Source organism: Lichenostomus cassidix, chromosome 1 (assembly GCF_008360975.1).
Source record: "Lichenostomus cassidix isolate B80296 chromosome 1, HeHo_3.0, whole genome shotgun sequence".
Taxonomy (NCBI): Eukaryota; Metazoa; Chordata; class Aves; order Passeriformes; family Meliphagidae; genus Lichenostomus; species Lichenostomus cassidix.
Genome location: NC_139479.1, coordinates 32,186,007 through 32,209,411, shown reverse-complemented (window position 1 = coordinate 32,209,411; position 23,405 = coordinate 32,186,007). Strand labels below are relative to the sequence as shown.

The window sequence follows — 23,405 nt, the reverse complement described above, 5'->3', positions numbered from 1 at the left end:
AATGCTTAAGAAAACAAAAAATGCTGGTGAGACAGACAGATATTAAGGTATAAAAACTGGTGAATGAGCTAGATTTAAGAAAGCATAGGCTAGATGCCAAGAACGACATTAAGTTTAGCACATCTTCTATTTCACTTCATATATCACTATATCCTCATTGTGAAAAGTGCACATTTGGTCTTTAATTTGTCACCGAAGCTAACATTTATCTAGAAATTATCTAGAGTCTGTGAAATGAATCAGTTTTAGCTGATGAAAGCTTGTAGGTATTGACTCCTAAGTAATGGCTCAAATGACACTTTACTGTCAACTGCATTTAGAGCTGTCACAATGACTATTTTCCTTTTTTGTCTCCATTTTCTTTTTTTTTCCATTTTAATTTAATTTTTTTTCATTATTTTATAAAGTCCAACATTTGGAATATCCAACATTACTTGGTAAATTAGGCAACTAGATGTAAAGCTTGGGAAGCAACATTTGTGGACCTTTTCTGTAGAGCTAAAAATACCAGCTTGAATAATCTGTAGTTGCCTGGAAACACCTTCACGTATTTCAATAAAGTAAATGGCTTTGGTCTCCAAAACATTTGGGTTAGGGATGCCTTCTCTATACATGGTATTAGGATCCTGCTTTCAAAAGTATCCATGGTCTTCTCAAACTTGTGATATTGTGGATAAAAAGGGGAACATCTCCTATATCTGGAGCTGAGAATTTATTGTCAGTCTAATGAAAAGTTGCATCAGTGCAACCAAAGCAAGCAGTTGTTGCTATTCATCTTATGATAATACTAACACTTAGAGTCTAAATTATCTAATTAATACAAAACAAAACTCATTGACAATGTGCAGTATTAACTGCTGTAAAAAAACAACAAATCAACCAAAGAACTTTCACTGCCCCCCCCAAAAAACCAAACCAACAACCCCCAACACTAACCCCCCCCAATCCACCCAAAACCCAGCCAAACGATCACAGTATCTGCTCCCTTTTTGTCTGATGTTAGGGTCACCTTTTGATGTTCTCCAGGGCGCTAAGGGTCACACATTTAGGCTGGGAGGAGTCACAACACAGTGTTAATAACTGGAGGGTTTTGGTGGGATGAGAAGAGATGAGCATGATAGGGGTGTCTTCCTTCTCTTTGCCAGGATGTGAATGCTGTTGGTAGTTTCTTACTTCCTGTGCTGAGTCCACTTGAGCCCATTTTTATATATTTTCTGAAGCTTTACACTTTACTTTTTCAAATTTGTTTTTCAGCTCTACATGATACCTCATTTTTATCATATGAAGTGTGTTGTATGCATATTATATGTTTTTTTCTTGTGCTTTTTGTTACCCGTAAGATGACTTTGACCATCTCAAAGGTTTGCTTTATTATCTATAACTAACCACTGTTAAATTACTGATAAACCTGGACTTTTTAATCATCTCATGTATTTCTTTTAGCTGCAGTTACTAATGGACTCTTGTCTGTGGCAATTTCTTTCTTCCCTTGATGTTTTCCACTAGTGCTCCACCTATACAAAGCTGTAATGCTACTTTCCATGACTGAAGAAGTTTCTTTCATTGTTGATCTGACAATGGTATAAAAAGCAATGAGTTGTGGCATCTGATGAGAGTGTCCAGTCTACTGTAGTAAGACATAATAAGGTTAGAACTAAGGTTTTAAGCAGTCCTCTTTGAAAGTCTTCAGGCCTTTCTGGAGACTCTTCCAGATCCTTGCAGTTGTGCTTGCTGGGGCTGCTCTGCAGCCCTTTTCCCCAGGTGTCATCAGCTACAATTGCCAGCCGTTTGCTATATTTGCCCTCGTTTAGCGCTCTCAGCTTGCCTGCTTGTGCGTCATCCATTTACTCTGTTATCTCTTGTGGCATGTGGGGGTGTTGGTTTAAGTGATCTAGTACTTTTACACTGAGGTCAAGAAGAGCTCTGCATGGGACTGATCTGCTGGCCTCTGATGTATTGCACGGAGACTTGATTGCACTGTGAAAATGCACTGGTTTTTTAAAATGAGAATGGACATAACTGTATCTGAGAGACTTTGTACATCACTTTGTTTTAATTCACAGTCATGTTAAAAAAATTCCTGGTACAGTATGCATGAACATGAGTTAGAAATAAATTTGACAATTTGTAATAATGAGAATGTTGGAACAGAACTAAATCAATGCAGTCAGTATTGCCTCAGACTCAGAAAGTCTGGTCCAGATATTAATTATTCATTCTTGTCAGCATAACACTTTGCTCCTGAAAATACAGATCTGCTTTCCATGATCCTTGCAGTCTTAATTTATTTCAGGATAGTTTTCAAAAAATTCTATTTGAAATTGCACAGTTGTCTTCACAAACTTATAATTATGCATGTACAATATCTCCTGACCAGGCAGCTGCCTGTACACTTGATGAGAAAAAACCAAGAACCAGTAACAGTTGTATCTGCTGGGGCAGTCTTTGATCTTTACTGCTCACTTCTAGAGAAGTTGACCTTTCCTTTATCTTGATATTTGCAGCTCCTCAAATTATTTTTTGCTCACAAGAGTCAATAAGGCTATGGCAATAGAGTGTGTTTGTTTGCAGCGACCTTTACTGAGATAGCTCCACAATTTTTCAGATTTGTGGATTGGTGTGATACAGACAGCTGTATATCTGTCAGCTCATCTCTGTAGATGGAGTGCCCAGCTATAGCAATCTCTAACAAGGGTTTCTTTCTTACAGCATTTTGAATGCCATCCTATATCATCTATGAAATTGTGTTTGGAGAGTTAATGATGTTAGGTGTTGATATTACAGTACAATGGTCAATATGATTTCCCATTCTAACTTCATGCTATTACAGCTATTTGACAAAGTCCAGCACATCCTTGCCCAAAGCACATGTGCTGAACTGGGATTACAGAGCAGTCAGTTCTTTACCTCCTTGTTTTATGCAACACTTCTGGTTTTTGTTGATGTAATTACCTTGTATCTGCATAGGATCCTGCTTCTTTTGCCTAGTTTCCCCCATTTTATTAATATTCTTTTATTCCTGTTGTATTTTACTAAGTAATTTTTGGTGTGGTGCAAGTCTTGGACTTTCACTATCAGTGTTCTGTCCCCCAAGGAACTACCTTAAACTGTGGTGCTAAAAATAGTACAGAACAGAAAATGATTTCTATGATTTTTATTTCTAAGCTAAGCCTGTGAAAAGAAACAGCTCAAAAGACCAGCAAGTTGCTTTGTGAGAAGGTAATTTTATATAAAAAAACTCCAAAGAATATTAAAGATAAAAGAGGTACTACTTAGAAACATTCAGCAAGATTTCAGAATGTATATTTTCAGGAATGCCTACTAAAATTTTGAAATATACAAAATTTGAATATACAAAAATATGGAACATTTTCATTCACATTCAGAAATACTGATACTCTACGAGTAGAGCAAGCACTACTGGAAGTATGTCTTTGATTTAACTTTTTCACACAGATAAGAGGATAATCAAGCATATACTTTCCATAACATTAAAATTACACTGTAGACTGGCATACATCCTTAGGCTACATTTTGAAGGGTTGTGGAGATAATTAGCTGTCTTCTGACTAAGCTGTTGGGACACAGTTATGGATTTTACTCATATATTCAGTACCATACTGTGTGAATAATTATTCAAAACTAAGCACCAAATATATTTTAGCTGGTAATCCTGTAATGGACATCGTGGGCTTAAAAGGTTTTTGCAGTTCACAAAAAATTGCTGCAGCCTTTATGACAAATAAAGAATTTTAAAGAGCACAGGAAATGAAAACCATACTTAGGAAAAAACATATAAAAAATCAATGTGTCCCTCCAATTCTTTGCAGATATGAGTACTATATTTTCATCCAGCAGAAGCTGGTCTAGATGAATTTTAAAAAACCTCTTCCTATTTTTCAACCACTATAAATGTGTGACCCTAAATATTGTGTCGCCTGAATCATCCTTGCTGCTGTTAACACTTCCTTCTCAGTCTTTCTTGTCCTACCCACTACTGCTGCCACAAACAAACTGCTCTCTGCCCTTTGAAGAAGCCTGGTATTTACCCAAAGACTTGTCAGGACTTCTTCAATCATCGTATCTTTGAGTTAAATATCCTGTATTGTTTACATTTTTCCTCAAAAGTCAGCTCTTCAGACAGAAGAGTGCTGCCTTGTGCTGCCTTCTCTGACTCAGATTTCCTAGTGGGTATGTATCTTACAATATATATTCTCAGGGTTTACCAGGGATGAGGAGAGCAGAGGTTGCTTCACAGAATTTCCTGTTTATAGCCCTGGTTCTGTATTTCAGTGGGCCATGAGATTTAGTTGCGACAGACTGTGTTTTTCAGGTCTTTTCCGCAGGACTATTTGGCATCCAGTTGCTTCCCATCCTGGATTTCTACAGTTTTATCTCTTCCTACCTGAATGCATTATCTTGTACTATCTTGAGCAGCATGCTGTTTTGCCCAGGCCAGCACTGAGATCATGCAATGTTATCCTGACTTTGGTGCTCACTTGAAATGTCTCAAGTGCCATTTCAGTTTCCAGAAAATGGAAATTTTTGTGTACACTCAGTCTTCATAAATGCATTACCCCAAATTCTGTGCATGTAAAGTGAACATACAAGTCCTCCTTTTCACTTTGTTCAGAAGAAGCTTGTTATGCTTTCCAGATGGTAATAGGTCAGACAAAATTACTTTCAAATTATTCTTAATGAACATTTGAAAGGCCTACAAGTTGCACAGTAATTTTTTGCTTTCATTTCTTTCTCTTTCTCCTGCCTACCTCAAAATTCTAGACTTCTATTTGATTCTATTAGAGTGTTTTATATTTTTAAGTTCTTCTGCTTATTTTAAAATAAGGGGTGGTTTTTCTGAGTAGGATTGCAATTGTGGTCTGTTCATCATGAGCTAAGTATTATTCCAAAGGTAGATTTCCCTGCTGGGTATAAGAAAAGCAAAGCACTCAAGCTATTTCTACTGTACTGTATTTTTTCTGGCACCAGGCAGAAGACATGGAAGTCTTTTCTTATGAAGAATGCATTATAAATTTGCAAGATGCATTTTATAATAAAATTTCATTTTCTTTTCCCTAAAATAAATAGAAACTGTCACCCTCTTCAACAGGTAGAAATGGAATTTAGGTTCAGTTTCTCTCCAAGTTCTATTTCTGGGACATCAGTTGTTGTGAAACAGAGGCACTAAAAGGCAGTAAAGGAAGTGGTCTGTGGAACTGTAAATGGGCTTTGCTTTCACAAGAGTAATAAGAAGTTATTTAAAAAAAAATATTTCTATTTCTCTTCTTCATGGGTCTCTTTTGTGGTCCAGGAAGTTAGAAAAAAATAAACAGAGAAGCCAGTCTTTAATGTACCCTAGTACTTTCGATTCTTCGTAGAGAATATAAAATGTCAAGACATCTCTCCTCTCCTCTCCTCTCCTCTCCTCTCCTCTCCTCTCCTCTCCTCTCCTCTCCTCTCCTCTCCTCTCCTCTCCATCCATCAGGCAGTATTACACCTCCCTTGCCTGTCTGTATTCCCAGGGAACAATATTGTGATCCCAGCCACTTTTCCCTCATGCAAAGCTGCATGCTTGAAGCTAACGTGAGCTGATAACACTCATGGTGCAAGAAAATGCCTGGCTCCATTCACTTCTGCAATTCTATAGTATTTCATTACCTTTAGTGATTAATTGTTGTCTCCATATAGCATGTTCAAGTTAATTTGTTTTTACTGGAGACAGAAGCATAGAAATAATACCAAGATATTTTCACAGATTGTTCCAGAAGTAATGAGAAATTCTTTAATTCTTCACTTTGTTGTACTTGTATACAAAATGTGCGTCAGAAAATGTAATGTTGCCAGTTAGGGTTTTCTAAAATAGCAGTTAAATTCTGCTACTCAGCTTTGAATCAGCAGATGCCTACTACTCCTTGCAGTATTCTAACAGGAATTGCCATCATCTTTATTTATTTAAGATGGAGTTGGGCCCACTGTTCTTTAATGAAATTCAGAAAACAGCCAAGACAACAGAAGAAAATTAGGCAGCACATTTTCATATCCCCTTCTTTTATGTTCAGAGCAAATTAATTTAATTTTCATGAACAGATTTGCTTTGTTTTGTAAGACAGGAAATCAGCTTTGCTATTGAAAAGTCATGGTAGATGGAACTGACAGTTTTCACTTTCCTCTGCTGCTTTGGGAACTCTGGGAGTTTTAAGATAAATGAACCAGAGGGATCAAACAGGTCTAGAAAGCATTTTAGCTGTGCAGAGGGAATGTGAGCCTTCCTTGGACAGGAGATTTGCTGACTGCATTCTCTGCCTGATTGTGCACTTGATTTGCATTTTCTCTCAACCAGTTACCTAAATCTGAGTATTAAAACACTTCTGGATGTACTGAAGGATCCTCCATGAAAAGGGCCTCTTTTGGTCTAAGTCACTCTTCTGTCCTAAGGAGAGTTTCCTTTCCTGATTATCTTCTAGAGCAGGTCACCACTGAGTCTGCAAGGTCCATGGGATGCAGCAAGCCTTTTGGGATCTGCAGAATCCTTTACTATTCCTAAATACCTATAGGTTTCCCTGTGATCCAAACCCATCGATTATTGGGGTAACCCAATTCTTCTCTCTTTGCCTATTTTATTTTATTTTATTTTATTTTATTTTATTTTATTTTATTTTATTATTTTAATTTGAAAGCAGATGCTATTCATCCTGTAGTACCTGTGAACTTTTCCTGTTACAGTCAGAGAAAAATATGGCAAAAATCTTTGAAAATCACTATACTGTAACTTATATGTTGGTAGCACATAACAAGTCTGTGAAGTGTAAAACATTGTTCTCTCCTTCTCTCACGCAGGCTGGATTGCCATGTTGGGAGCCATTTGGCTGCTGGTGCTAGCAGACATCCATGATTTTGAGATGATATTGAACAGAGTTGAGTGGGCAACCCTCCTTTTCTTTGCAGCATTGTTTGTTCTCATGGAGGTAATATTCTCCTATTCTAAAGCCTGAAGAATTGCAAACAATTTCAAATGTGAATTTTGTTCCTGGAGAGAGGCCTCCTGCTGATTCAATCCCACTGGAATATTGTTAATCAAATGTAGTTATGGTAATACAGAGAGGAATTGAAGAGTGTGAAAGCTGGTTGGATCTCTTCGATATTTAAATTTTTATTATAAACTTGGTCTTACTTTCTCTCCTTCTGCATTTGTTGAATGTATCTGACACAATCGTTTTTGTATCATTTGAATTTCAGTTTCTGGGTTTGTCACTGGTCTTTGTGTGCAGATATTTTATATGTATTTATGTGTTTGTTTACAATTATCTATACAAGTGATAGGAAAAATAATAGAACAAGATTAAACCAGAGTTGAAAAATGTTTCTAGTGCAGTCTGCTACATGCTAGCTACCAAATGGCCTAAGATATCTCATGGGAGTGTGATTTGAAAGGAAAATAAAACTGAATTTCAGTTTGCAGTGCTAATTTAAAAGATATTCAGCTCTTGAAATGCCTGGCTATCTTGCTGTGTAGTTTCTGTGTGTTTGTCTGCTTGACAACAGTCCATCTGTTTTTGTATCCCTTTTTGTTTTCTATTTGATGCTTTTGTACGGCTTGAGAGGATTTACTTTTACCCCCAATATATATATATTTTTTTTAAATGGATACTCACATCAACTTGTTAATTAGGCTTCTAGAATGCTCACTGTTTTTCAGGTGTTAATTGTAGGGTTTAAATTATATAATAACATTGTAGAAACATGACCCAAAAAAACCCAAGTGACCACTGATACTGCCATGGCTAGTGAATTTTCTGAGTGAGAAGCATGGGAAAAGCCTGTGATAACAAATTTCCTCACAGAGACTCTTTTCTCCCCTCTCCCCTCCAAATAAATGCAAAGATCCAAAGAATTTGAAAATTGGAATCTATTAAAAAAATCATCAGCAGTAAAAGGGAGAATATTTGAAGCAAATAGAAACACGAACAAATCCAACAAACTCTAATTAATGCCAAAATGGAAGTTAAAATCTGGTAACCTCTGAGAAGATAACTGAAAACTCTGATTATCATTATGAAATTTTCTGTGAGCTACTGAGTCTAAAATTCATCAGGAAATGTTGATTTGTTGTGTGCTCATTAGTACAGGCAATTTTTAGTTCTCCATTTTATCAGGCTCTATATAACCTTGCATTTTGTAGCTCTTACAGGGAATCTATGCTGAAGCTATGATTATTTTGTCTACTGCTGCTGAAACAGTTTATTATTTGCATTCCCTGATGTATTTATTGTTTGAACTTGGATTGAGTGGCTCTGATTTGAGTGCTCTGTGACTGCACAACACCATAGTAAAATACGCAGGAAGTTATTTTCCATTTACTGCCAGGCTTTCGATACAACTATTATAATTCACTGATCTTCATTTTTATGGTTTCTCAGGTCACCAGTGAATAGTTTGCTAATGAAAGAATATTTTTCCTGGCTCTCTAGAATAACAGCAGTTTAAGGTCATGAAAGAAAGTTGTCCAGATAATCAAGAAAAAAAATGGGAGACATTAAATTCTTCCCCACAATGAATGAGAAAATGTTTTATCCATATCATCACTGCTAATTTTTATCTGAATCTATTGGATGAGTAGGTGACAGTCCCTGCCAAGGCATTTTTATTTCCTCTAAGTTACTAATGTCAGAAAGAAACAGGTCAAAACAAAGATATATGTTGAAGTATAAGAACTCTTTCCATGGTCTAGGGCGTCCAGCAATTGCCAGCTCATATTGCTCACCCTTGGTGATCCTTCAGCTTGGATAGTTCCCAGTCTGAAGCTGTTTCCTACTGCTATAAATGTTCTCTTTCCTATTACAAGGCACATTTAAAAACCTGTGTGGGACTTAGACTGCAAGTCATTTTGGAAAATGTGATTTGAGTTCCTGAATCACAGGGGAACTCTTGGAGTTTCTGCCTTTGGGGCCTCATCAGTCCAGTCTGGTGCATCTTTAACAATGAAAAACTTGGAAATCCTTTGGATGTCTCTTGTTTTCTATTGTGTTCTCTAGGTAATTAATCTTTACAACTGTCTTTTTAGTCTTTATCCACAAGTGGCTGTTAGATGGTATAAAAATCTTTCTGCTTCTTCTGTCTCTGTAAAGTAAGTCCCTATACCTCTCAGGATTACAGTTCTTTGTTCACTTTTATAGTAGAAATTGACATTTTGCCTTAATTCCTTCAGTCAGAGTTCATTTACAACAGTCATCATGACATACTGTCCAAAAGAGGGATTAATGAAAATTTTCATGCATAAATTAGACTTTGTTTTAAAATGGCACATGATTTTTTCCTGCAGCAAAACTCTGTTGTGAACTACCATACAGGAGCTAGCCTGCATGAAGACACCAGTTAGTGCAATAGTACTAACTCCTCTGAGAACACACAGGAATATCCAGGAGACCCTCTGTGCAGTTTACATGCAGGGGAGAACAGCGGCAGGGTACTAATTGCTGACTTGCACTTAGCTGCTTGCAGGAGATTGGCCTGGAGGTCATAGAGACATCCTTAAATGGTTTATGTGATTAGCATTGTCAGCATCTGTAATGAGATGGGCTACCTGCAGACTCTCTTGCAGCAGCAATGTGTGTGTCCTGAACATCTCTTTTCTTGAGTTCTAGAATGAATTTTGAGCGTTACTGAAAAGTATTACGTTCTGTTAGTAGATAATTAATAAGGCAGTAACATTAATTGAGTGTAAATCTGGGCTCTAATTGCTGACAACTGTTTAAAAGTTTATTTTAAAGTGTGAACACAATGCAATTATATAAAAAGTATTGCTGTTCATTAAGAATATTGCTTTTACATATATTTAAAAAGTAACTGTCACAATCTTTGAGTTGGTAAAGCACACAGCTTAGAAAGAAAATGGTAACTTAAAATCACCAAAAAGAATTAATTTCTTAGGAAGCTTTCCACTGGGAAGCTAAAGTAATGAAAAAATGTTCTTTCTTTTAAGTGTAAGGGGTATACGCATGTATTTAAAAGTTTTGCTGCTTGTTTTCTGCATGCTGTGTCTTTAATTGTAGATAAACCTTGTTCAAAGTATTGTTAAAAAAATATTTCCAGGCCAAATTTACAATGTGGTGATAGCCAAACTACTATTATTCAGGTGATGTCCAATCGATCTGCAGGTGCAGGAATTGCCAGTCTGAATGGAAGCACCTCAGTCACTCTGACAATACAGGGTCATATACCACAGCACTCGATGTCTATTAGCATCTTTGTCTGTATCTGTCATGTTATTTGACAGCGTGAGAGTTGAATGCTTTTTTCCCCACTGCAGTCTCTGAAGGGCTCTGTCTGACTGTCAGGTGTGGGGGTTATAGGGAGTTGTGTTATGTGAATACTGACTCCTGCAGCTCTGTGCCGGAATGAAGTCAGTGAGTGAGGTATTGCAGCTGACTGATTCTTTTGCTTGACAGAAAAAATGAAAGCAAGCCAACCAGCATGGTGTAGGCTAAACCAAAAATGATGTGGTTTTCTCCCCTGAGAAACTGAGAAGTCATGAAATAGATATACCTTATTAAACCTGAAAATAGTACTTCATTCTTCATGCCTGCAAGAAGAGAAAACAAAACCAAAGTGAATTAAAGGCTAGCATTATGAGTTAAAATCACCCTTTTACCTTGTGGGTCACTGTCCTTGGGTGTGAAGATTCAGTTTGTATTCTCTCTGTCGAAGGATAGATCAGAGTTGACGTCTTCCTATGTCTTTTTGTCTGTGGTAGCACCATGGTTGTATGGGATGCTATCTAAATGTCCTGTACAAATTGGAATGGTTCTCACAGGGGGACAGAGCACTCTGATTCAGGCTGCCCTGGGGTCCAGTGCTTACAGGGCTCACCTCCTTAGTTCAGGTGACTAACTTGGGCATTGGAGTGCTGAATTTCCTGTCTTTCAGGTGCTGCTGCCTGTGGGCCAATTTCCATTCACCCAAGGTCTCGGTCCTGGTTTTAGCAGACGTGTAATGGTTTTGATAGTTTTTGTTGTAGGTTTTTGGGTTTTTTTTAATGGGCCTGATAAAGCCATGAAACAGAAACATAACTTGTTTTCCTGTTTCTTCATCTGAGCCTGAGCCTGAGATGCCTCATTTCATCCAGCCTTTGAAACACGATATACTTCTATTCATATTGTGGGTTCGGGGAACTTGGTTTAAAGTAGTAATGTTCAGATGTTCAGAAGACACGTATTCACTGAATTTTTAAATTCATCTTTAAATTTCAGCCATTCTCTGATCCTGTGTCCCATGCTCTTAAGTAATGCCACAAGTTATTTCAGTACAAGCAACTCACTTCTGCAAATACAGCCGTCAGTTTCTGCTGTGTCTTTTCTCGCCTCCAATTACAGACCTGCTGTAGAAGCTACATAACTTGAATATCAATATTTTGAAGATGGGAAAATTTTTTGCATTTTCTTACATCCTGTGAAAAAAATGTAACTATATCATGTGCTTCACCAGTTGATATCAATGTTTTGGTTTTTTTTTTCAGGCTTTGGCTCATCTGCACTTAATAGATTATATAGGAGAGCAGACAGCTTTGTTAATAAAGGTACATTAAAAATATTTATAACTTTTAACAGGAAAGAAAAATAGTTTTACTCCAGTATAACAATAAATAATATTTTATTTTTAATTTGATGTTAATGATTGCATTCCTGCATCAGCAATATCAAGAAACTATATCAAACTTTGTCATGGGTGATATTTAATATGTGTGTATCTGTCCACAGCCAGAATAAACATAGCCATAAATGCAATAGAGAAGCATTTTCTGTAGTCTAAAAACTCTAAAAATTCAAAAGTGAAAAGAGTATAAACAGTTAAAAGTCAAAATTCACAGTTGCACAGTGTATTTCTTGTGTGAAATCTGAGTATTAGAAATATCAATATTTGTAGTTCACTTTGTTCAAGTTTTCTTGGAAGAGGAACTGTAATTTTGTTATTAAATGTTGGGCTATTTTATCTAAGATGCCTTTCCTATCTCAGAGCCTTAAGGAATAATAAATGCCGATAAATTAAAACTGTGAAGAACATGCAATTATGCCAGGGGGACAAACAGAGCTACAATGATCTCAAAGTTATAATTTTCTCTCCCTCAATTCCAGGTGGTTCCTGAGGATCAGCGCTTGGCAGTGGCCATCATTTTAGTGCTCTGGGTGTCTGCGTTGGCCTCCTCTGTGATTGACAACATCCCTTTCACAGCTACAATGGTAAGGTCTGTGCAGCACTGCACATCCTCCTCCAGGTGCTGGCAAGGGACCTGAGCTTACTGATTACAATTTGCTGTTTGGTTTTTTTCTTTTCCACCTCTGCTGTGCTGTAGCTTACTTTATCCTTTGAGATTGAATCAATATTAGAAACTAACTCATTTTGCTAAGGCATCTAGCTGGCCATTGCCGCCAGCAGCCTCGGGTAGCTGTGGACCAGAGGCACTGTTTTGGCTGCATTTTTGCACTTTCCCTTCTTATATCCACATACATAGTCAAAAAATAAAATTGTGTTTTTGATGGAAACTGTCATTATCCATCCACTGCTATCAGTGTTCTTCCTCTATGTGCTGTGTAGTTACACTAATGCTTTTTTAACACCTGAACCGCTTATTGCTACCTCACTTATGTAATTAGTTTAAAAAACACCAAATTATGTTAAGCATAACAAATGCTTGTCAGCAGCTGAGCTTTAATATCAGAAAAGCATCAAATTATAACAAATTAGGGCATGATCAGATAGGTTTATTCAATCAAGTTCTCTGTTTAAAGTGCTATAATTCATTCATTTTACTGTAGTAATGTTTCATTGTTACAGCTCTTTCTCAGCTAAATATATTTTTTCTTCACCTTTTTTTGTGCTTTATTGGATGTTCATGTCCACTCTTAAGCTGTACCAAGGTTTAGGACACTTCTTTTAGGGCATATGACAAATTGGGCAGATATGCAACTACTCTATAAATATATATTAATATGGTATTTAGCTTTGATTACCATGGTCTTTCCTGTGAAATTGTATTGTGAAATTATATATAACAAAAACAGACTGGAAAGCGATAGGCATGAAAGGAAAGATTGTTCAGGATGAGTCACTTCCCAGCAAATATTTGACAACAATTAAGCAATAATGCAGAAATCTTCACTAGAAGATTTTTGCCTCGTATCCAGCTAGTCTATAAAAATTGGCTTGGAGCAATACCAAACAGCACCTACATGCATATGAACCAAAGGAGTATATTTTGGAAAATGGGACTGAAATGCAAGAATCCTTTGCGGTGCCTGAAGATCATTTCTTTTGTATCTTTAAGGGTGGCAAATACAGATGGACAGGAAGGTATTTTTGCCAACATTTTAAACTATTTCAAATTTATATTTTTCTCATTCTGTTCTGGGAGGAACATGAGAGAATGCTACATTTTTTGTTTTAATTGGCAGAAAGAAGAGACAGGAAGAAAAATGAGGGCATATTCTCACCTATGTGAAAGCAGTCATTAGCTGAGGTGTTAAGATGTTAATGTGCTATTTGGTAAAATAAATTTGAGATTCATCTAGTTCAGTGAATAGGCTTGCACTTTTGTCTTCGTCATTCTGCATTAGAAAGTACTTACAGAACATTCCTTAGTAGCGAAGTCCCAAAATCTTTAAATTTCCATTTAAAATTATTTTTCTTTCTTTGGCACTTTATTCCTACTCTTAAAACAGGCAGAATTTTGTTTTGGAAGGCTATTTTTCAGTATATGTGACAAAGTTATGAACTTCTGAGGAGGAGTATTAAATGTATTGAACCCAACTCTTTTGTAGAATGACCTTTCATTGATCAGGCACTTCTGTATATGAGTTTGGTTGGACGTTCCCTAGTGATAAAAGAGCATGGGGCACCTCCTGTGATGTAGCTGTGAATGATCCTGTCCTTTCCTGGGAAAAGGTTCCAGCTTCCCAAATGAGCCTGCACTTATAATAATGAAAGGCAGATGTACTGAATCCCTCCAGGTCTCCATAACTCTCCTTCAGTGGTGAGCAAATGTCATGACAATGCGTTTTTTGTTAGTTATAGCTTTGATGGACCAGGTACTGGGTAGGGATGTGGAATCCATCAAGTTCCTTGAGATTTTTTGAACACAGGAATACAAAAATCTGGGCAGTTTCATAGATATGAGTTGTGTGTTCTGACTGAGAAAAGTGTTTGGAGGATGACATCACAGACCTCTGCCTATAGTGGCTTCACCACTGACCAGTAGGAGTTAAGGAAAACTAGTCTCATGGGGTAATGGCTTGTTTCACATGTGTGGGAATTCTTTAAATATCATGCAGAGGTGATGAAAGGTCTAGTGGCACCTCACAGTCAAGGGCTCCAATTGTATCTTTTCTGCATTAGAAAGACAAGTATACCATGATTTTTGTCCTGTATTCCAGGGATGAGGCTGTCTTGCCTGTCCCAGTTCTTCTGGTTTTGAGGCCCCAGTTGACTGTGGGAAATATACTGCGATGGCAAGGGCATCTGAAAGTTATACTGTTTTGTTCCTTCAGGAGTGGGAAGGTTCAACAAGACAGGCATCAGCTCACTCATGAGATGTCCCCAGCACTGCCTCTGTGCTGCTGGATAAGATCTTCCATTCATCCCCTAAAACACTATGTGTGACAGTGCATGTCATCCAGACTTGGAGCAGGGAGAGGGGATGGGCTGCATAATCAGCATAGTAACTCAGAAATGGAGTGAGAGGGGACAGTCATCTACGTGAGGTGATTGCCTCCCTGAGCTGAAGGCACTGTAGATGTGAAGAAGCTCAGCTCCAACTCTTTCAGTTTTCTGTTGCGTGTAGTGTTTTGACCCAGGAACTACCTGAGAAATGAAAGAAATACAAAATTTCATTAGAGCCCGAGTTCTTGACTTAGGTGCATAGCTGAAGGGAAGAAAAACAGAAAAACCTGCACATAGGTCTGTAACTGTGAGAAGTTGTGTTCCGTAAGAAAATCAAGCTGATTTATGCTTGTTCAAAATTTCCATTCAATTTCTATGTTTGTATTAGTGAGATAGTCAGATTCATACTGGCTTGCTTTGTGTATAGAAAAAAAAAGAAAAAATATTAATGGCTAATTAATGGATCTTGAGACTAAAAGTTTCACTTTGTCTGTGTTTGGATAAAGTTGACTGCTTCATGTAGTTTCGGATGTGACAGCATTAAAATTTATAGCTGTCTTAACAGTCAGTCAACTTACCTTAACAGGATGGGAAAAGTGGAAACTGTAGGTTGATATTTTAAAAAGGGGATTAGCATATAAGTATTTCTGAGCCAGCATTGCAAAGAATTCTAGGAAATAAACTATTTTATGAATAGGAGTAATGAAAACCAATAAGGAAAATAGTTTCCTAGAAGAAATTCCAGGCATTTTCAGGAGATTCTATGTATCTATGTAGGCAAATTAAGATTCTTCCTTATGCTAAAACACATTATCGGCAGTCTTAAGAAAAAAAACATTAATATTTTGGTTATTTTAAGATGGGTATATTTTAAAGTGAAAAATATTCGTGTGTTTAAACAAAGTGAACATATAGATGATTTTCAGCAGCCTTCAGCAACAGCATCATGAGGACTTCTCTCTTACTAAAAAATTCTGAAATTATGAAAATTAGATCAGTATATTATTTGGAACGCTTTACCCTGAAAATACCTTTTCAGCGCAACACCATTGTTGGCCAAATTGTTCTCTCTTCTAGAAGAGGATAAATGTGGTGTAACCCACAATCAAAAATGTCAGTACCATGTAGAATTCATGTACAGAAGTTGCTAAACTGAACTCTCTGCATACAGCACAGCAAATATTTTTTGCTACAGAGGATGCTGTACAAAGATTAATGCCTAAAAGAAACATTGGAATGAGTTTCTGAGTACACTTAGCTCATCATAGGTTGAGTATTTTTATTGTTTCAGTCTTTCCAAAATTCTGTTTTTGTTAAATTAAAACAGAGCATCAAAAGTGCATGAAGAAAAAAACAATATTTGAAATATTTTCTAATTGCTTATTTCAAATATTTTTTCCTGTATGCAAAGGTCATGAACTGCCCCAAAACAAGACAAGGGGATTGAAAAATGCCCAATGAACCGTAATCCCGGGACTTTTCTCTTTAAATTGAAAAGTGAAGATCCAGCTCCCTAATGAAATAGATGTCTATATGAGTGAATGTTTATTGCATTTCTTTGCATAAGCATGCCTGGCAACTGTGATAGCTATCTACAAGTGATAGGAGAATCAATCATTTCTTGTCGCCAAGGAAAAGATGTACTATAACAAAGTACTGTAGAATTGTAGAATAGACTATTTCACTTGGAAGGGACCTACAACAATCATCCAGTGCAACTGCCTGAGCAAATCAGGACTGACCAAAAGTAAAAGCTTGTTATTAAGAGCGTTGTCCAAATGACTCTAAAAAATGACAGGACTGAGGCACTTCCACTCTAGGATGCCTTTTCTTGCATTTGACCACCCTAGAAAAGCTTCCTAATGCTCAATCTGAACTAGCTTTGAGCCGTTCCCCTGTGTTCTGTCATTTGACCCCAGGAGAAGAGCTACAGCACATCAGTCTCTGCTTCCCCTCCTCAGAAAACTGTAGAGAGAAGTGAAATTACCCCCTTAGTCTGCTTTTCTCCAAACTGAACCAACCCAAAGTCCTCAGCTGCTCCTCACAGGACATACCTTCCAGCCCTGTCACTGGCTTTGTTGCCCTTGTCTGGACATGCTCAAGGATGTCATAGAGCAACTCCCAATTGAGTATCATCAGCAAATTTAATAATGGTGAATTCAACTCCTGCTTTCAGAACATTGATAAATATTTTGAACACAACTGGCCCTAGAACCCTGAGGAACATCACTGGTGCCTGGTCACCAGTCAGCTGTAGCCCCATGCACTGCAGCCCTCTGGGCTCTGCCCTTCAGCCAGGTCTCCACCTGGTGCACTGTGAACCTGCTCATCCCACAGCTGGACATCTTGTCCCTTCTGTGAGAAATTGCATCAAAAGCCTTCCTAGAACCCAGAAAAACTACACTCACTACCCTCCCTTCATCAATGAGGAGGGTGATATTATCATAGGAGGATATCAAATAAATTAAACAGGACTTTCCCACTGTGAACCCCTGTTGGCTGTGCCTGATAATTGTATCACTCATTAAATGCTTTTCAGTAGTACCCAGTATAATCTTCACTTTTTGTCCAGGATCTGAGGTTAGACTAATAGGTCTGGGTCTTTCTTCATGTCCTTTCTGTAAACTGGAATAACACTGGTAAGGTGTCAGCACTCAGGGACCTTCCCAGGTTCCCAAGTCCTTTGGTAGATGATCCAGATGATCCAGAAGGGTTCTGCCACAACATCTGCTGGCTTCTTCAGTGCTCTGGGAATCCTATCATGCTCCCTGGACTTGTGAACATTCAGCTGATACAACTGATCCTTTTACAGTTTCAATGTGCCAAATTTTGGGTTTGAGAAATACTTTGTGGGAAACTATGAACTCTGACTACATGTAAAAGGCAATCTTGCAGCAGAAAATCTAATCTATGTTGCCAGCTGCAAACCTTATATATATAGATACACCTAGGAGCTGCGTAAAAAACACTCAGATGATGTTCTGTCGGGAAAAATTCATAAAACAGGAACTTGGCTATTATATTTCTCACATTTTAATTTTTGAACAGCAAGGGTTTTTTTTTTTCATTTTGCATATCCAGCTTTCTTTGTCTGCAGAATAAATGTACTGATTCTCTATTGATGCTCTATGTGTCATTGTATTAAACCTCTGATATTTCTCTTCCTTTTTCAACAGACTAAACTGGCAATGACATTCTCTGACAGGCAGACTTACTAATTTTTAAGGCCTGGACTTTCCTGGTATTGTCATTTAAATAGCCATGAATTTCTTCCCTTAGAATTTTAGGTGACATGATTTTATTACTAGTATGCTCTTTAGTTTAATTGACATGTTTTATCAGCTCTGTATGCTGAAACCGTCTGTTTATATTTTTCTTTTATTACCAGAAGTAAAAATAGAGCCACAGTAAATCCCTGTTTTAGCTGAGGTTAAATACTATTTCCTCAATATAGAGCAACAAACAATTTCTGTGAACCATCTGGCTGACAGGGTGACTTAGTCTCTGACAGGTCTTAGTTAGAGAGTAAATAATTTTTGGCCCACTGTTGCCTCTAAAACTATCAGATGCTTTTCTCTTGCTGTGCTGAATGTTTCACATGTATCTCATGTTCTTAATGCCAGCTTTATTTTTGAAATTTCGTTACCTTCTGCCCCTCCAGAGTTTTCTATGATGTCCTGAACTTCACTCTTTGATAAAAGTGTAAGACTGGGCTGTAGCTGTCTGCAGAGAAAGAGCAATCATTAGCAGTTTGGGAAGCTACAAATAGTTTGTTTTCTATTACTGAATCTTCCCTGCAGTCTTCACAGAAGACATCTTTGCCACATGCAGCTCTTAGCAAAGTGTGTGTTGTGAAGCCTCATGATGTAGAATAACAATGAATTATTTTAGGAACCCAAATATGCACTTAATCCACATTCGTTTTATTTTTCTCTACTTGCTACATAATTGCTTTTCTTTAATTTAGAAATACTGTGATTCATTGTTACTCAATACTGCTCCATTCTGTGCTTATCTCATGGCAAAATCCTTCCGTGGCATTAACAGTTTTTGAGAGAGGCAGCTGTGCTCTTTAAGGCCTTACAAGTTGCCACATAGGAGATTCTATAACATTTGCAAAAAATTAATATGTATTGCAGATCAACTTAATATTTCTGTCTGAAACACTAGAAATTTAACTGATTGTTTAGGATTCACCTTTCATCTGGTTATTCAAAGCTGAAACTTATGGTACAGCATTCCTTATTATAAATACCTTTCATTTACAAAGGATATATCCATGTTAAATCTAATTTCAAGCATGTGCCAAGAGTCTGCAAGACTCCCATTCCCTTTATGCCTTGTAACTGTTAGGCTTTGGTAGAGATTAATTCCTTTAAGTAGGGGAAACATTCGAATTTAGATGCATGTAATATGTATTGCTAAGGCAAGTTTCAGTGTTAATCCCTTAACACAAAAACGTGCATTCAAGGAAGCAGAGATTCCTGATCTAGCCCTACTGCCTGTTAAGGTAATTAGGAGCATACCATCACTGATGATAATTTTAACATAGATTATTAATTATTATCAAGCCTTTCAAAAAGAGTTCACAGTATTTCTAAATGGAAGAAAAGCAATTATGTAGCAAGTAGAGAAAAATAAAATGAATGTGGATTAAGTGCATATTTGGGTTCCTAAAATAATTTAAGTTTAAAAAAAAATAAGATATGGAGATTCAAACAGGTTACACAATTGCACTTTCTCTTAATATGTTGTGATGTGTCTTTGTGTTTGAAAGAAGACACACTGAATTGAAACCTTTGTTCAGTGGTCTTCTTCCAGTTTCTGTGTGTTCAGTCAATAGAAATTTACAGGATGCTGAGAGCTCCTGAAGGATGCTGAATTTCTTCATTAAGCAGAGAACCAAATTTTCTGATGGGAGTATCACACACATGTGGCTGCAAATACCTACCAGGGAATTACCTCATGGACTTTCTGGAGGATCTCTGTATGGCATCTTGTTTCCCCTGTCCCTCATGGTGCTGTCATTAGGGAGGAGCTTCTTGGATAACCACAGGGCTCTGCTTTATGAAAGCTCTCACTGCTGGGGTGTGAAAAGGGCATTATTTGCTCTGCCCTCAGGAGCTGTCTGACAACAGCTTTAGGACTGACTTCAACAACAGAAAATATTGAAACATGACATTGTTTCAAAATAAATATAACTTAATTTTGGATTGCATATCATGTTCTACTCTGACAGTTTGAGAGAAATAAAGTTTGTGTCGAGAAATGACATCTTGCTTTACTGTTTCATGAAAATCCAGACATGATGTTGAGCCTGTTGAGCCTTCCTTAGGCCCTAAAATAGAAATAGACATCTTCAGCCAATATAAAATTCAAGAATATTTGTTTAGACATTAGCTTATCTAGGTTACTCAAATAGAAGATTTAAGAGGGATGAGTAGCACCACTGGTGGGTGGAATGGGGAAAGGGTTGTAATTCTTCATGAAGCCTATATATTGCTCCATACCAAAAGAACACACAGTCAATAAAGGTGACCATCACTCAGCTATCAAAGTGAAAGCATTTTATAGGAAGCAGCTGTTCCAGCTCTGAGATCATACCCCTTGAGGGTGACCTGTGAAATATGTTAAAATGACAAATTGGAGGATTAAAAGTCACAACTCCATTCACTACTGAAACTCCCAGACTCTGAGAAAGCACTAATTTTAAGACACATCACAGTTATTTTCTCAAATCCCTTCCTGTATGAGGTCTTGCTGTTCCATATTTGTTTATTCTTTCTCTTTCCCTTTTGGTCACATAAACCCCTGTACATGTTAAAAACAGGAGAATAACATTGCCACCTCTCCCCTTCACAATAACTTTCTCTCTACAGGTACTGATTACACCATTCTTTCAAACCAAGTGTTTACAATATTATGCTGAACTCAAACCAGTTTCTCCAAACAAAGGTGAAGTTGTTTTGCTTTGAAGAATGTTACTGGCTGAGAACTGGTGGTAGATGTGGCTGGAAAGCCTACTTGCTGTATTTTTAGGCTCTATACCAATTGCCTAATGAAGTCTGTTGTGCCTTCCTACAAATCTTATTTCACTTTTCAGGGTTTTTAAGCATTTTATTTTATTTGCTAAAGCAATTAAATGAAATTCATAAAACTGCCTGTTCTAGTTTTGGCTGGCATAGAATTAATTTTCTTATTAATAGCTGCTATAGTGCTGTGCTTTGGATTTACTGTAAGAATAATCTTGATAACACACTGATGTTTTGGTTGTTATGAAATTGTGGTTATACCCAGTCAAGGACTGTTCAGTTTCCCATGCCCTGTCAGGGCAGGAGCATAAGGAACTGGAGGGTAGGTGAGGGGGCATAGCCAGGCCAGCTGACCCAAACTGGCCAAAAAATGTCACACTCAAAATATAAATGGTGGGAAGTTGTCTAACTGGCACCAATTGCTTCTGGGGGATGGGCTGGGCAGCAGTTAGTGGGTAGTGAGGAATTGTATTATGCATCATTTATTTTTCTTCAAAATCCTTTCTCTCTCTCTCATTTTCATTATTATTATTATTCTCATAATCTTATTTACTATTATGATAATTATTAACTATTGCTACAATATTTCCTTTTGTTTCAATCATTAAACGGTTTTTGTCTCGACCCATAAGGTTTAATGTTTGTATGTGATTCTCCTCTCCCCCCTAAGGGGAGATGTGGGTGAGTATGAGATAGGAACTGCATGGTGCTTAGTTCCTGGCTGGCATTAAACTATTTGAAAATATTTCCCAGTGAACTAAATCCACATTCTGTGGTAAATATAATGTTGAAATAAGAAGTAAAATAACTCTGATCTGCTTATGAATTCAGAGGTCTGCCAAATGGAATTTTCCCAATTCTCCCCTAATAGATCCGATATGTTTGATTACAAAAAGGATTTGTAATTTTTTGATTACCGACTCATGATCTACAGCCATCTTCACTGTGAAGGTCTGGGCATCTTTCAGCATTTTCTCCAACAAGAAGAGAAGATACATCTCTGTCCTTTAGCTTTCAAGAATTGATTTATAGTCACTGTCAGTTCCCTGTAGACCTAGGAAGATCTAATGGAAGGCACTCAAAACCTAAAGACAGCCTCAGGTTTGTTAGCAGTATTTGTGTCAGGCTTGGCCTAATGTCAGTAGCTCCTCTTCAGCTATGGGATTAGCACAGTCAGGGGGAAAGCTGAGTATAGATCAAGTATATGATGCAAAGATACTAATTAAGAAAAACAACATCACGAACAAAAACATTCCCTCCCCCTCCCCCTACCACCTTACTCTCTGGACTTACTGGTGGTTTAAATTGTTTCCTTTAATGAACTTTACTCATATTGTACTGAACAATACTCATATTGTACTCAACATGTACTAATCATATTGTACTGATAATGTCTCCTCATTCTCTTCCTCTTTTCTTCTTGAACCACAGATTCCTGTACTTCTCAATCTGGGTAAAGATCCAGATGTTAACTTGCCTATGAAGCCATTAATCTTCTCATTGGCCATGGGTGCATGCCTTGGAGGTAAGAGTTTATGTGAGAAAGCTGACATAAGGTAATGGCTATGCAATTATGGCATGCATAAACTGGCGCAAAACGTTCAATCATTTTACTCTGCAAGGCATATGGAGGGCCTGATTCAGCTCCTTTGACTTCAAAGCACTCCTGGATAAGGACCCCAGTCAGTTGCTGCTGGTACAATAGGATTTTTGCAGTCTGTGTTTGAAGTCTGTATCTGCATAATCTACAGACATACAAAGAAACAGTCCAGATGGTGCTTATAGGGTTCTGATCTTTTGTGAGAGAAAAGACAAAGATACAGTTGGCTTTCAGAACAGAAAGCCATCACTGCTCATTGAAAATATGCAGAAAATGTATAATAGCTGAGATCTGAATGCTTGATTCAAAATCTACTGGAGTCACTGGCATGTTTTCTGGCTGACTTACAGAAACTATTTGAGTATCCATTTGCTGACCTATTTATCACTTCTCACTTTAAGGAAAATCCTTTTGAAGTCCCTGGGAAATGTACCTCCAACAATGAATCTAAAACAGCCATTCTTCTAGTGCCCATATTGGTGTTAACTGTGATTTTGTGTATCATCAGTACATTAGCACAAAACAAGAAGATGCTTTATTGACTGGTTTTAATTTTTTAAAGTAAAAAGGTAGCATATATATACTGTAGGCCCTGGATTTTCTCTCTATTTGTTATAAGAATAAAAGAGAATAGCAATCCTGTAGTTTTAAATTAATACTTGCAAAGAATTTTTTTTTGCATTTTGCTAATGGCTTATGAAGATGTTACAACATAACATTGCCAATTAACAAGTCCACTTAGTGTCATTAAAAGCCATTAAAATGTGTAAGTTTTTAATGAGAAAAAAGCTAGTATTATATTTTTACTACTTAGAATTTTTATGCTAATTATGTTGTATGGGCTGTGTTTTAATACCTAAATATTTAGGTAGTTATGTTATATAAAGTTAAAATTATTAACACATTGTTTTACCATATATTCACCACTTCTTCCACTCCACGCACCTCCAAACAGTTTTCTTGACTCTACAGGGACTAAAACTAAAACCAGTTTTGTGTGCAATGAAAGTTCAGGGTTGTTTATTTAGCTGAGTGATTGATAGTACCAATGACCCTAATACCTAACAATTACAGTGAGGTAATATACATATTAAATTTTAAGAGCACATTGCAGAGGCAGGATA

At 37.2% G+C, this 23,405-nt stretch overlaps 1 protein-coding gene across 1 annotated transcript in view; it reads left to right on the top strand.

Annotated features, from left to right (window-relative positions):
- The window catches only part of OCA2 (OCA2 melanosomal transmembrane protein), a 193,090-nt gene that overhangs the window by 118,651 nt on the left and 51,034 nt on the right, over positions 1 to 23,405 (top strand). Inside the window, exons 21-24 of the mRNA XM_085055664.1 lie at positions 6,838 to 6,965; positions 11,513 to 11,572; positions 12,129 to 12,233; positions 22,113 to 22,206. Coding sequence (XP_084911790.1) covers positions 6,838 to 6,965; positions 11,513 to 11,572; positions 12,129 to 12,233; positions 22,113 to 22,206 — 387 coding nt within the window. The remainder of the gene's footprint in view (positions 1 to 6,837; positions 6,966 to 11,512; positions 11,573 to 12,128; positions 12,234 to 22,112; positions 22,207 to 23,405) is intronic.